We start from the raw sequence: 15,720 nt of genomic DNA, 5'->3' as shown, positions 1-15,720 counted from the left end.
GAGCCAGGGACAGAAAGCCAGTTCTGCTGGGTTCCATTCCTGATTCTGCCATTGAATGGCTGTGTGATCTTGGAAAAGTCACAATCTCTATGTGCTTCATCTTGTCCATCTGTAAAATAAAGACTTACCTCTCACACAGCAGCTGGAGCCCAGGGCCCTTTAAATAGCCTCCCGAGTCCCTCTGCTTGAGCCCCAGGGTAGTGGCAACAGGGCTCCATTGGCGATTTAAAGGTAGCAGTGGCCAGAGCCCTGGGCCCTTTAAATCACCCCTGAGCCCTTGGGTAGTTCTGGGGGTGATTTAAAGGCCCTGGGGATCCCAGCCACAGCCAGAGCCCCGGGGCCTTTAAATCTTGATTTAAAGGCCCCGCCTCTTCCGGTTGAGGCCACGCCCCTGCTCAGGACTCTGTCGTACTGGTAAGTCCTTTAACTTACTTTCACCCCTGCACATACATGGTTAAAATGCTAAATGTACTTATTCCCCACCTGTAAACCAGTGGGCAGATACTCCAGCTAGGGAAGGTAAAATAAAACCTCAAATTAAGTTCAAACCAAAGCCCTGGTCTCAGGGCTGGCTTAATTAACACAAAAGAGCTCCATTCCTGCTAAGATTTACATACATAGTTAACTTTACATACTGTTTGTAACCCCACTCACTTCAATGACCACATCTTTGCAAAACCAGGGGATTCAAAGAAAGAGCAAAGCAACTCAGTACACTTGTTCGCAGCCAGCAGAGGCCTTGCCGACCTTCAGCAACCCCTTTCCTGGGAGTTGTCACAACCACAAGCCTTGTGTTTTTACAGCACCACTCCAGATCAATGTGATAGGGAGGGAAGTTTGGATTCTCCTTGTAACCCCTTCTATGCTGGGGCTCAAGGAGTACCTTAATCCTTGAATTGAAAGTACTGAGTAATGGCAGTGTATCTGTTCAATTGTTTTTAAAACATACAATGCAGGTTCTTTTGTTTGTTGCTCCCTATGATCATGGGGAAGTGTGCCTTTTAGTCTTCTCTTTTCCCAACTCTTCTCCTTCTGTTGTCATTATTGGATACTTGGAAGCGCTGGTGAATCATTCACAATAATTAATGATAGCTGGCATGGCGCAGTTTTGAAATGGCGGCTATGACATTGTAGTAATCTAAGTTGTATGGACAAATGTAGCATGGCTAGAAGTACATTTCTGTGGGTTTTCCAGTTGTTGCCAGTGATGTGCTTCAGTCATTGTGGTGAACTCTGTGAATTGGGAAATAGGTTATTACAGAGGTTTTAGCCAGAATATGCCTGGCCCTTGGGCAGGTGTGACTGGAGCAGGGGCGGCTCTAGCTATTTCGCCGCCCCAAGCACGGCAGCACGCCGTGGGGGGCGCTCTGGCGGTCGCCGGTCCCGCGGCTCCAGTGGAGCATCCGCAGGCATGCCTGAGGGAGGTCCACCCAAGCCGCGGGACCAGCGGACCCTCTGCAGGCACGCTTGCGGGAGGTCCACCGGAGCCGCCTGCCGCCCTCCCGGAGACAGGCAGAGTGCCCCCCACGGCATGCTGCCCCAAGCGCGCGCTTGGCGCGCTGGGGTCTGGAGCCGGCCCTGGACTGGAGGAGGGTGCAAGGAACCTTCCCTATCTTTTTGTACCTTCTGTGCAAGGGTATCAAGCTCTGCATTTGGTGAAGAGGAATGTTGGCCAATAACTTTATGTCTTGGACAACTTTATTTTATAAAGGCAAGTTTACATCACCTTCCTGGTCAGTTACCATTTTTTCTCCATTTCCACAACACATGACAAAATATCCCTTTAATATTTGCCTTAGATCTTGAAAAATGGTTGAATTGCCCTTGTTGTTCTTGGCTGAAGCCATCATTAGCTGAGGGTTGCTTTTTCCTGCTAAAGGAAGGAGTTTCCCAAATGGATCAAGGTAGAAGGTTTATCCAAGATCAAGTGTAAGTTTGAAATCATAGATTTATGTTGCCCAATGCAAAACAAAGGTTTAGAAGGATTTGTGAAGCTAGAGCTGCTTAGGACTTTTAAGGAACACTTTCAAGTTTCCCATTAAATCACTATAGGCAGAGCAGAATTATTTAAAAAGGATCATTTATTAAACATTTTTTCTTTACAAAGTACAATCAGTGTTTTGGTAAATTTGATTTTTGGTGTTTGCCTGTATTTACACACAAGTCTGTAACAGAAAATGTGTCTTGAATTTACACTTGGGACATAGTATCAGAGTTATCATCATAATTTTGATTTCTACCAACATAAGCAGCCAACTCAACTTATCCGCTGGTTTTAAAATCAGAAGATGAAAAAACAATACTTCTGCTGAGTGCTTCCCAATGTACTCAACTAGGATGTAGAAGTAACGTGTACATTTTTAGGGGTAGGGGTGGTGGAAATAAATTCCTAACACGAGTGGAACATGATGTTATTTCTGGCAGGTCACCGGACTATCCTTATGATCCTAAAAATCATTCTGGCAGTTATAAGATAAGAAGAATTGAGGAGCAAGGTAAGTTTAATAATACCCTATTAGCAGCAGTTGAAAGTAAATGCAACATAATGTTTGTTTTGTCTGTGGTACAAGGACGTGCCCTATCAGACACTACAGTATTGTTCTTTACTTGAACATAATTGTCTACATGTATTGTCTGTTTTGGGGACAACAAAACAAAAATAAAGAGACAAGAAGCCGTTTATCATCATGAGTGATTATTGCCATCAGCTAATATTAATGCATTACTAAAATTAGTGAAGACAGGAAAATGCTGTAAGATAAATATTTACAGAGTTAAAATACATTTCTTATCCACTAGACAGTGATTTTGTGGCACTGTGGTTTTTTCAGAATATAACCTCTGTTGAAAGCAATGTAATTTTCAGTGCAAGCTAAAGCAAAAATACCTGCCCGCTGTCAATAAACATGACAAACAAATCTGGAATGTTCAAAGCAAGTTCATCTTCCGCTTCCCACTCTTGAGGCACCTCTAAGACATGGCACTTACTGTAAACCATCTAAAAATCAAGAAAAGCAGACACAATAAGCTTGAATTTTTAATAACCATTTTAAAAAAAATCACTGCCAGAGTCATTTGCATACGTAAACGATGCCCGTGGAAGGCATGCCATCATAGCATTTCTTTCCTGAGAACGGAGCTGGGATCCTCTTTGTGTATCATAAGTGTGCGTGCTCAGAGCTGTGATCACTATCATGGCTGTCATCGTTTGCTAGTGAGTCCCCGGTGTGCTGGAGGCCAGCTGCACCAATTCCAGAAAGCTCTGAGGGAAGCAGTGTGCCCTTTTTCACGTTCACCAGTTCCTTTTCCCGGGCTGCTGCCCCTTGCTGGCCCCCTTTTACCCGCTTCCATTTCATTCGTCTGTTCTGGAACCAAACTTTTACCTTAAAAATAAGAACAAAGACATGGTGACTGAGGGCGAATGATGTTATCTGTAACACTAATAAATAATAGCATCATGTGTTATTTGTGTAGCACCCAACAGGATGCTAGTTTCTTTACAGAACAAATACAAAGGCAACTTGCCTTCACCAATGACCTGACAGTCTAATTTTAGACTTGAAGTAATATGTGAGGGTAAGGAACAATAGGGGGAGGAACAGGACAGCGGTTTTAATGGGGTCGCCAGGGCTTGCTTAGACTTGCTGTGGCTCGGATTGAAGCCCAAGCCCCGCCGCCTAACCAAAGCCTGAGGGATTCAGCCCTGGGCGGCAGGGCTCAGGTTACCGGCCCCTGCCTGGGGCTGAAGCCCCTGGGCTTCAGCTTTGACCCCTTCCCCACCCAGGGCAGTGGGGCCTGGGCTTTGGCTTTGGCTCCAGCTTCCCCCTACCCAGGGCAGTGAATTAGGAGGACTTAGGCTTCAGTCCCCCTTCTTGGAGTCATGTAGTAATTTTTGTTGTCAGAAGGGGGTTGCGGTGCAATGAAGTTTGAGAACCCCTGGAATAAGATGATGAAATGCAAGAGTTACAGTAATAAGTTAATACGGTTATATGAAATACTTAGCACTACTAAAATGCCTTCCAGTGGAGGATTTCAAAGATCCTTAGAAACATTTATAAATTAACACTCTTGTGAGACACGTATTATCCCCATTTTGCAGATAAGGAAACTGAGGTATTTGGTCAGGGCAATGACATGCACACATTAATAGAGAGCTCAGAAAATAACCTTTTTCTTCTATCTAATTTACAGTCTTGTGCCTTAACACTGAACCATGCTTCTCCTTCTTATTTTTTTTTTTTAGTCTTTTTCTAAGTAGTTTTTCAGAATATGCTAAGTACTTGGAAAATGTACAATGAAACAAAAAATTTTCATTCAAAAACAAGAATGGAAGAATAAGAATAAGAAACAATTGTACAATTTTTTTACAGGTCAATTCCAATTTAAATGCCCCCGCTCAAACCTTTTCCTGATATATGCAAGGCCATGTTAGAAATTTTTTTATAGTAAATATTTATAATGACTTCCCTTTTTGGCTCAAATATGTATTACTATAATTCCTGTTGTTGGTCTCCTTTTTGGTACGAGACAATTCTTGTCTCCTGCAAATTTGGTGTGCTACTAAGCACTGCAAACTGCAGGCAAGCTACTTTTCCAATTGCCCAAATACTAAAAGAGACATTGGAACTCTTATACATATACCAGATCCTCAGCTGATTCTAAATCAGCATATGCCGTTGACATTGAAAGTAAATTTATTTTGTCAAAATGGAAGAAGAGAAAAAATAGTTATTTTAACGCCCTCAGAGTTACTGCTGTAATGGAGTGTCCCAAATGTATCTTTGTGTCTCTTTTAACATGAAAGTTCTACAGAAAATTCTACAGCATGAGGTAACTTCTCACTTGGAAAGGAACTGAGAGCTTGGAATGCTGATGTGTCCTCTGCAGTGCTAAGTGGAATATATTTTAGAGCTTTAAAAGAAATGCCAAGGAGTTGTCACAGCAGGACTCATTGTACAACATCAGTAATAGAGCCACAAATGGATCTTTTGAGGAATTTATGTTGTATGTCCAGGAAATCTTACAGGCTTTAACCTTTAACATTATTTTGAATGATACGTTAGAATTTTACAGCAACAGAATTGATGTTTAAAGTCACTTTTTTGGTATTTATTTACTGTACTCACAGTTGCTGTTAAAACTAATCGGAGCTCTTAAAGCCAATCATTTGGGAATATAGCAAAATGATTCTAGGTTGGTTAACAGCCTCAAATCTATGCACATCCTTTCCTTTAGACTACTCATCAAAGCCAAAAGAATCTGGCTAGTAAAATCAAATGAGCGTAAAGGGAAGGTATTTATGACTGGCTGCTATGATGTTGGGAATTATCATACTTAGGCCATATATCAGAGACTTCCATGAAAGCAGTGTCTTCATAAAAACACAATATTTGTACTATACTTACAGCTCTTTATGGGAAGTTACAGATGTCAATTTTTTACAGTGAAGTTCCCCTTTTAAAAGACACTACAGCACTGGTGCCAAACACTGTAATAAACCTGTAGTGTTTGGAGCTATGGAGCTGATCCAAAGCTCATTGAAGTCAATGGGAATCTTCCCATTGAGATATAAAAAAAGATGCTCTCAGCAGCGGTGGTTCCAGGCACCAGCACTCCAAGCGCATGCCTAGGGCGGCAAGCTGCAGGAGGTGCCCTGCCGGTCCCTGTGAGGGCAGCAGTCAGGCAGCCTTTGGAGGCTTGCCTGTGGGAGGTCTGCCGGTCCCGCGGATTCGGTGGCAATTCGGTGGCGAGTATGCCAAAGCCGCGGGACCGGAGGACCTCCTGCAGGCAAGCCGCCAAAGGCTGCCTGACTGCCGTGCTTGGGGCGGCAAAAAAGCTAGAGCCGCCCCTGGCTCTCAGGGTATTTTTGCAGTTTGGAGAGATCAAGGAATATGCTATAGTGTCAAAAGTGTATCACAGTAATCACTTGTCACCTTATTTTGCAGAAACCACTCTTTGCATAATATCTTATCTATCTGCTTTGGGCAAAATCATTTACTATCCTGCACAGTTCAGGGTGTATGTGTGTAAAAAATTGTTGCACGTAGACCATTGCCCTTTTGAAAATCCTAGTGCAATTTGAGAGGCCCAAAGTCCTAGGGGGAAAATAATCAGTGAAGCTGAGGGTTCGACAAGACCCCCAGCTACTCTTGCAATATGCTGAGATCAGGAGCAGTCATTAAGGAGGGGGAAAATGTGTGTGGACAGATTGTTCCTTTTCAGTTGTTCCCCATTGAATGTGTGGAGCATATTGCCACTAACTTTCCACCACTCATGATGTTCCTCTACATGTAGCAGTTTTAGTAGTATGTATGGAACCAGGATTTGGTTCTTAGGACCAATGAAGACATTGTAAACATAGCTAGTGATAAAGAGCAGGTAAAGGAATACTTAGAATGACTTGATCCATACCAGATCATATGCACTTACAAAATTAACCAATTTCTGGAGTCACTGACAATTTTTTTTAAATGAAGAGTGATTGAAAACTTGGAAAGAACCAGAAAACTGAAGAAAAGCAAGTGAAGAACTAAACCTATCTTCAGAAAAGAACTAAACCTATCTTCACTTGAGAGTGATCCTGGCAATTGCCACTCCACAAGTCTAACTTCCATTGCTAACATCCCAGGACACATATTAAGAGGAAAGAACACTTAGCATTGTCAACTTAGAAGAAAACATACAAGAGAGATTTTGTATAATAAAAATCAGTCTGTGAAAATTAATTCAAATAGATTCAGATATTAATACAGTCATATGAACTTAAAATGAGCAGAAGCAGAATAAAATAAACTAAAGTACTAATAAACATCAATATATCAAGCTGGGAGCAGGTGTCTAATAGGGTATCACAAAGTGTTAGATCCTGTCTTCTTTAATATTCTCAATAATGTTCTTGCAGAGCAAGAGAATGCCACATTAACAAGAATCAAAGATGAGTGGGAGGTGTTGGGAAAACTACTAATAACAGAAAAATTCAAACAGATTTAGAAGGAGATAAATGCAGGATATAAATAAATGAAACTGAACTTGGAAAAACTCAAGCTAAAACTTCTGGGGAAAAACACTTCACAACACAGAAACATGGGAAGAAGTAATGCTGAAAGAGACCTAGGAGTGATAGTGGACAGCAAATTAGAGATGAGGTTGTCATAAGATGTAGCAGTTAAGGGAAAAAAAAGCATAGATAGGCAACTATGTCACTAAGTAGAGAAATTATAGCTCTGTTCTGTCAGACTTTGAGATAATGCATTCATATTGGGGCACTTTGTTTCCAGAAAAACAGAGAAATTTGAAGCTGTTTACAGACGTTCACCAATCAGTGATAAGGAGTGTGGAAAGACTGATTTATGAAAACAGATTAAAAAAAAGCCAAATAGCTACGCTTGGCTAAACAATGTCTTGGAGTAGGCAGAGAGGGGAAAACATACATATACAATTCTACAAATATCTGAAGCCTATTCACAGCAAGATATGAGAAGAATTATTTAGGAGAGTCTGAGGAAGTATAACTAGGAATAAGATGATGAAATTAAGAAAGTCTAAATAGCTGTGACATCTAAGCTAAGTGGTGGAAAGCCCTGTCTTGTGGGAAACGAAAATTTGACTGGACAAACCGTTAGTAAATGTACTGTAGGGAGCTATCCTGCAACTTATTCATAAATGATCTGGAGAAAGGGGTAAACAGTGAGGTGGCAAAGTTTGCAGATGATACTAAACAAGATAGGTAAGACCAAAGCAGACTGTGAAGAACTTCAAAAAGATCTCACAAAACTAAGTGATTGGGCAACAAAATGGCAAATGAAATTTAATGTGGATAAATGTAAGGTAATGCACATGGGAAAAAATAACCCACATACAATATGATGGGGGCTAATTTAGCTACAACGAGTCAAGAAAAAGATCTTGGAGTCATCGTGGATAGTTCTCTGAAGATGTCCACGCAGTGTGCAGAGGCGGTAAAAAAGCAAACAGGATGTTAGGAATCATTAAAAAGGGGATAGAGAATAAGACTGAGAATATATTATTGCCCTTATATAAATCCATGGTAGGCCCACATCTCAAAAAAGATATACTGGCACTAGAAAAGGTTCAGAAAAGGGCAACCAAAATGATTAAGGGTTTGGAGAGGGTCCCATATGAGGAGAGATTAAAGAGGCTAGGACTCTTCAGCTTGGAAAAGAGGAGACTAAGGGGGGATATGATAGAGGTATATAAAATCATGAGTGATGTGGAGAAAGTGGGTAAGGAAAAGTTATTTACTTATTCCCATAATACAAGAACTAGGGGTCACCAAATGAAATTAATAGGCAGCAGGTTTAAAGCAAATAAAAGGAAGTTCTTCTTCACACAGTGCACAGTCAACTTGTGGAACTCCTTACCTGAGGAGGTTGTGAAGGCTAGGACTATAACAGCATTTAAAAGAGAACTGGATAAATTCATGGTGGTTAAGTCCATAAATGGCTATTAGCCAGGATGGGAAAGGAATGGTGTCCCTAGCCTCTGTTTGTCAGAGGATGGAGATGGATTGCAGGAGAAAGATCACTTGATCATTGCCTGTTAGGTTCACTCCCTCTGGGGCACCTGGCATTGGCTACTGTCGGTAGACAGTATACTGGGCTAGATGGACCTTTGGTCTGACCCGGTACGGCCGTTCTTTTGTTAGAATTTTATTCTGAAAGTGAAGGGCAAACAATGGAAAGGCAAATACCTTCAAACATATTAGGACCAAATTTGGAGGTTGTGTTTAAGTTGAGGTGTAAATTGGTAAGTGGCTGTAAGACTAAGGAAATAAATATTCCTGAGGGAGTCTACATGAGTGTAACATACACATACAGAGGACTGGAAGAAAGTGCAAATTAAACCAATTGAGGCTGCCCTCTTTATCTGCCTTAAGGGAAAAATTCAGAGTTGATATATAAAGTCATGTAAATTGCCCCTACCCCGTCTATTCAGTTAATTTCCCTTAGGCCTGGTCTACACTGGGGGGGCGGGGGAGGGGAGAATTGATCTAAGATACGGAACTTCAGCTACGAGAATAGCGTAGCTGAAGTCGACGTATCTTAGATCGACTTACCTCCCGTCCTCACGGCACGGGATTGACGGCCGCGGCTCCCCTGTCGACTCCGCTTCCGCCTCTCGCTCTGGTGGAGTTCCGGAGTCGATGGCAGAGTGTTCGGGGATCGATTTATCGCGACTAGACGAGATAGATCGATCACTACCCGCGGATCCGGTGGGTAGTGTGGACGTTCACTTAGACCTACTTTATATCTGTTCCAGCAGTGAGAAGAGACTAAGAAGCTGCAATTTAACACCAAGCAGCTGGAAGAAAGTGGAAGTTAAAGTACAATTGAGGCAGTATAATTACACCTCTTCTTCAAGCTTCTCAACTGAGTGAGATCTGGCCCAATTCTGATCTGGACTGTTGACTTCCATGGGAGAGCACTAGGCCCAATAACTAGTGAACACTAGCAAGTGGTACAGCAAAAGTCTATTCACCACTTATTATCCTATGTAAGCCCTCAAAATGCAGTTTAAGTGGTGCTGGTCCTCTTTACAGGGGTGAATTTAATCCCCAGTGCTCCTGTGAGGTGAATATGTATTACTTGCTCCATTTTACAGGCCGAGTTTAACATCTGGTGCCAAATCTCTACTATTAAAGGCAGTCAGCTTTAAAAAAACAACAGATTTGTAACTATTTAAAACTGCAATAACTGTGTTAATGTTTCATTAATGATGATAATAAATAATCTGCATCTCTGAGGCAAATTTACCTTGTTAAATGATTAACCCAGATAACTTCAAATGTAGAAATATTTTTCTTATTTGGTAAAAAATAGTAATATATATATGCTAAAACAAAGTGTATTGAGATACAGAACTAAAAAAAATTGCAATTCATTTTGATTTTGATTTTCTCAATCTATTTACTACACAAAGTTCCATTGATCTCACTTGCTTTGCAAAATGAGAGAACACTTTATAACTGAAGACATTCAGACACAGAAAATACATATACTATTGAAAGGCCTTTAAGACCTGATCCAAAGCCCAGTGAGGACAATGAGAGTCTTTCCATTGACTTCACAGAATCATAGAAAATCAGGGTTGGAAGGGACCTCAGGAGGTCATCTAGTCCAACCCCCTGCTCAAAGCAGGACCAAACCCCAACTAAATCAGCCCAGCCAGGGCTTTGTCAAGCCTGACCTTAAAAACCTCTAAGAAAGGAGATTCCACCACATCCCTAGGTAACCCATTCCAGTGCTTCACCACCCTCCTAGTGAAAAAGTTTTTTCCTAATATCCAACCTAAACCTCCCTCACTGCAACTTGAGACCATTGCTCCTTGTTCTGTCATCTGCCACCACTGAGAAAAGTCTAGATCCATCCTCTTTGGAACTCCCTTTCAGGCAGTTGAAAGCAGCTATCAAATCCCCCTACTTCTCTTCTGCAGACTAAACAATCCCAGTTCCCTCAGCCTCTCCTCATAAGTCATGTGCTCCAGCCCCCTAATAATTTTTGTTGCCCTCTGCTGGACTCTTTCCAATTTTTCCACATCCTTCTTGTAATGTGGGACCCAAAACTGGACACAGTACTCCAGATTAGACCTCACCAATGTCGAATTGAGGGGAATGATTACGTCCCTCGATCCCTCCTTCGTTCTTTTCTGCAGAACTGCTGCCTAGCCGCTCGGTCCCTAGTCTGTAGCAGTGCATGGGATTCTTCCGTCCTAAGTGCAGGAAGTGCACTTGTCCTTCTTGAACCTCATCAGATTTCTTTTGGCCCAATCACCTAATTTGTCTAGGTCCCTCTGTATCCTATCCCTACCCTCCAGCGTATCTACCACACCTCCTAATTTAGTGTCATCTGCAAACTTGCTGAGGGTGCAGTCCACACCATCCTCCAGATCATTAATGAAGATATTGAACAAAACTGGCCCCAGGACTGACCCTTGGGGCACTCTGCTTGATACCCGACTGCCAACTAGACATGGAGCTACCCGTTTGATCACTACCCGTTGAGCCCACTAATCTAGCCAGCTTTCTATCCACCTTATAGTCCATTTATCCAGCCCATACTTCAACTTGCCAGCAAGAATACCATGGGAGACCATATCAAAAGCTTTTCTAAAGTCAAGGAATAACACATCCTCTGCTTTCCCCTCATCTACAAGGCCAGTTATCTCGTCATAGAAGGCAATTAGGTTAGTCAGACATGACTTGCCCTTGGTAAATCCATGCTGACTGTTCCTGATCACTTTCCTTTCCTCTAAGTGCTTCAGAATTGATTCCTTGAGGACCTGCTAGATGATTTTTCCAGGGACTGAGGTGAGGCTGACTGGCCTGTAGTTTCCCAGATCCTCCTCCTTCCCTTTTTTAAAGATGGGCACTACATTAGCCTTTTTCCAGTCATCTGGGACCTCCCCCGATCGCCATGAGTTTTCAAAGATAATGGTCAATGGCTCTGCAATCTCATCCGCCAGCTCCTTTAGTACCCTCGATGCAGCGCATCCGGCCCCATGGACTTGTGCTCATCGAGCTTTTCTAAATAGTCCTTCAACAGGTTATAGATCAGCCCTTTAATGCTCATGTGCTAATAATAATATGAGATGGGCTTTTCACATGCTATTTCCTCTAGAGATCAAATTCAGATATCTGAAATCTGAACTTCCTTTGGATTCTGTGAACAATAAATAATGGGAGGGAAATAGGTACTGATACATGATCCAACTACATTTTAGTACTAGGCAGGAAGTGTGAAGAATTTTGAGTGTCAATTCATTGTAATTCATGGAAGCCAATGCTTTTCAAACATACAGCACCTTCGAAAGTGTTAAGTGTCTTGCTTGAAATGTCATACTGGGTATACTGAAAAGGAAGGAGGGGGATGCAGGCAGTCAGAGCAAGCTGAAGTAAACCTTGGTGGGGGGGAAGGGAGAAATTGGATAGAACTGCAATAATTTAAAGCTACAGCATTCAGTCTGTATGTTTGAAATAGCCTATTAACTGCAGTGTGTCCAAATATAATTATTAATACCTACTATTGTGAAGCTTGATCCTATAGGTTGCTGAGTATTCCTGTGAGGTGCCCTCGACTCCTGGTGACTTTAGAGGGAGTTGAGGGTAATTAGTACCACCCAGGAACATGTGCTTAAAAATATAAGACAAGATATTTTGTGTGTACTTTTCCCCTCTCTATCTTTCTTTATATATAACATAACTGCAAACAACATATATAATATACAACACACACATTAAGATCCCTTCAAATCCTTGTTAATTCTTTCCCTGCTTCCACAATAGTATATAGTGTATATAGCACAATTTCATGTGTAGTGTGTGTGTGTATATATGAAGGGAAATGAATTCTATGATTAGTAATAGCATTAGTAACTATTTCTAAATCAGCAATTATGGGCCAGTCTATTAGGCACATCTGCTCATTGGCATGAAAGCCTTTCCATTAGTCGACAAGTTGTTTAGCATTTACGTCTCCCAGACTGATGATTAAGCTGTTGCTTAAACAGGTTGAGGACCATATGACCGTGTGCTGAGCAGACACCAAAGAGAAATGTTTTGCTATGGCTGATTTATTTTAAGGAATACTCTACAGTAATCAGGAGGCAGGATGCAATATGAGGGGCTGGAAATCGATTTATTGTTTCAGTGGTGTAGGCACTATTTGTTAATAGCAAATACTTGTGACAGGCCAGAGTTTTACCTACTACCAAGGGCCAAATTCTCTGCTGTCTTCCACCCACACAACTTCAATAGGATTACGTGATGTGAAATTGGCATGGCTTTTAGGCCCTAGTTCAGCAAAGCATTTGAACATATGCTTAAGACCACCCCAATTCAGCAAAGCATTTGTATATGCTTACTTTAAGCAGGTGCCTAAGTTCTATTGACATCAGTAGGTCTTAAGCACATGCTTAAATGCTTTGCTTAATCAGGATGGATGGCTGAACTGGGGCTTGAACATTCTGTGTTGACACAGAGAAGTCTAACTGATGGTCTTTCCTTTAAAAAATGAACTTGGCAGAAAAATAATATTTTATCTTAGTTTCTGAAAAATAGTATGTGACTCTGCCTGTGATTAAACTGTATGACTGCCTTACCTGTACTCAGCCCACCCATATGTCTCCAGCACATAGCAACTTTTTCTTTAAAAAAAATGCTAGCTTCTCACTGGGATGCCCAACCCTGCTAGGTGCCACAATATTGGATTTTAAAGTTGGGACATTTTTATGTATAGAAAAGCAATTCTGAATCTGTCTATAATATATTAGTTAGGATTTTTCCTTTCCCTCAAAGTCTTGCACAGTTAGACTCATGGTAGCTAAGGCTTTACTGGTGCAGAGACATAGAAAGTAGTCACAATATTAAAATGTTAAACATTTTAAAAACAGGTTTCTGCAAAATATGTGATGTATACAAACTACATGATAAGTGAGCTAAAGGTTTTACTGGCATTTGTTTGAGATGACCTGCATAACTTGTGAATGGCTTTGAGACTCATGAATAACGCACCCATCCCAAACACATACCAATAAAACCATTATGCCACACTGCCTCATCATTTCTTGTACACATACAACACAAATGCACATCTCTCAGAGCCCCAAATTCTGTGCGAAGCATTATACCTAACTTACATAGCAAGAACCCCAGACTTACACAGTATAGTCCTTTCTCTTGTCATTAGCCCTCTCTGTGTCCCTTCAATTTATTTATTTTGATGGATAATTCAGTTTATTTTACACTTTAGATTTTTGTACTGAATATTCAGAAGTGCATAGCAGCAACTGTTGAGAAAAAGTTGGAGGTTTTGGCAGATGAATAATGGACAGGTGGGACTTTTGGCTCCCAGGAAAGTGTGGGAGTTGGTTTTGGTTTTTGTTACTCAAAGGCAGCTTTGGGTACTGGAAAGGTGACACATTCTGATCCTTCCCTCCTACGTTTCGGCAGGGATGGAGGGGACTTAACATTTCAGAGGATAGCAGAGATTTGACTACTTCATTCCCAATGCCAGCAATCCTTGACAGCAACCATCTACCCCACTGCACTCCACCCTGATAAATGCCACTTCATCCAGCAATGATCTGCAACAATTAATTTCATAGCTTTGCTAAAATGATCATCAGCAAAATAGTTAATCTTGACTTTTTAAAATGTCCTAGTTAGACTTCAGCATTACCCACACTGAACAGAATGGGGCAGTTCATGCGCTATTGTTTGCATTCACATGCAGACGTTGTGGTGTGGGTTTTACATTGAGTTCCTTTTTTGTTGTTTGCAATCTTGGGGATGTTGGCTGCAGGTGTTGCCACAAGACAGCTGTCCCTGCCATCATGCATTTTCATCATGGTCTGTCACAATGCAGTCTGTATACTGTACTTCTGTATGTACAGTACTGTCACTACACTATATCAGGATTTGTTACATTAGTTGAAGTTGCAAGTTTGGTTTTCTGAAGTTACTATTGTTCATACTATGTCAAAATTGCTTACACATAATATGGAAAATGTGTTGGTGGGACAGAATCATTTTAGCCAAGATGGCACTGATTTGTCTTGTGCAGACATTTACACCTGAATGGAGTAAGTGTACAATAAAGCGCTTCTACAGGTGTAAGTGGAGAATTCCGGTTTGCTAGTATTTCACAGCCAGTTAGCACAGGTGCAAATGACTCATAAATCCAAGGCAATGGGGAATTAGGACTCAGTGGAGGAATATGCTCACTTCGCTCTATGACGACAGTTTAGTACTAAAGGAGGGAAGCTCCAAGAAACTTGACAACTTTGCAGACCTCTTAGGCTCCATAGCTTCAGAAGCCTTCGCATAGGCCACGAAAGAAGAACCCTAATTTTCATTCAGTTTAACCATCTCCACAGCTCAGCTCATGCCTTCAAAACTAGAATTTTCTTGACTTCCAAAGCAGGCCAATCTTGTATCTTTGATAGTAAATTGGCTGCAGAGCCAACATCCGGTCTTTTACAGCTGGCGTGGCTCAAAAAGCTGCAGCTATTTTCAACTGGACCAGGTCCAAAGAATACAAATGACCCTCTAAATGGATGCTACATTTTATAAGTACCTAGCATAACAAGAACCCATGAGTGAATCTACAAAGATACTTAAAACAAAGTTTCAGAAATGTGTTGTTTCAGTTTTTGTTCTGTTTGATTTTTAGACTGACAAAATGTGTCACTTTTCTTAGAACTCAACTGTGATGTTAAGTCATCACTTTCCAAAGGTGCAATACAGAGCAATCACCTCTCCAGCTGGAACTCCTACGGAATGTAGCTTCTATGCCAACCTCAAAAAAAAGTACAGTTTGTCCTTCCTTTTGGTCCTGGCCAACTCTACTGAGAGACATGGGATTAGGTGGGAGGACTCCCAAGGTCCTACCTCTTCCCCAACATGTGTGCACAATTTTGTTAAAGCTAGCTTTAACAGAAACATTGGCCGAACAATCCTTGAACTTTGGGCCAAATCCCATCATAACCTGATTGGCACAGGCAGATCACTCTGCTTGTCCAGAACCCCACTGAATTCAATTGGTTGCCGCACATACGTAAGAGTCTGTCCATGGCTAGCAGTTGGAACCTTTGAGCTCCACTGAAGCACTGGAATCTTTTAACATAAGGTCTCCCATTGTGAATGAATTATAACCAGTAACTCCACTCCCAATTTATAAAGCAAAAGTAGATTCATCATTTGAA

General features: G+C 41.4%; 1 protein-coding gene across 1 annotated transcript in view; it reads right to left on the bottom strand.

The window, feature by feature from the left end:
• Positions 1-2,087: 2,087 nt before the first annotated feature.
• The window catches only part of MEOX2 (mesenchyme homeobox 2), a 72,745-nt gene continuing 59,112 nt past the window's right edge, over positions 2,088-15,720 (bottom strand). The window contains exon 3 of the mRNA XM_045003090.1: positions 2,088-3,383. Within this exon, the coding sequence (XP_044859025.1) occupies positions 3,159-3,383 (225 nt within the window). The 3' untranslated portion in view covers positions 2,088-3,158. The remainder of the gene's footprint in view (positions 3,384-15,720) is intronic.

The sequence above is a fragment of the Mauremys mutica genome, chromosome 2 (genome assembly GCF_020497125.1).
Source record: "Mauremys mutica isolate MM-2020 ecotype Southern chromosome 2, ASM2049712v1, whole genome shotgun sequence".
Lineage (NCBI taxonomy): Eukaryota > Metazoa > Chordata > Testudines > Geoemydidae > Mauremys > Mauremys mutica.
The sequence above is the reverse complement of the archived record's forward strand: the minus strand, read 5'-3'. Positions and strand labels throughout refer to the sequence as shown.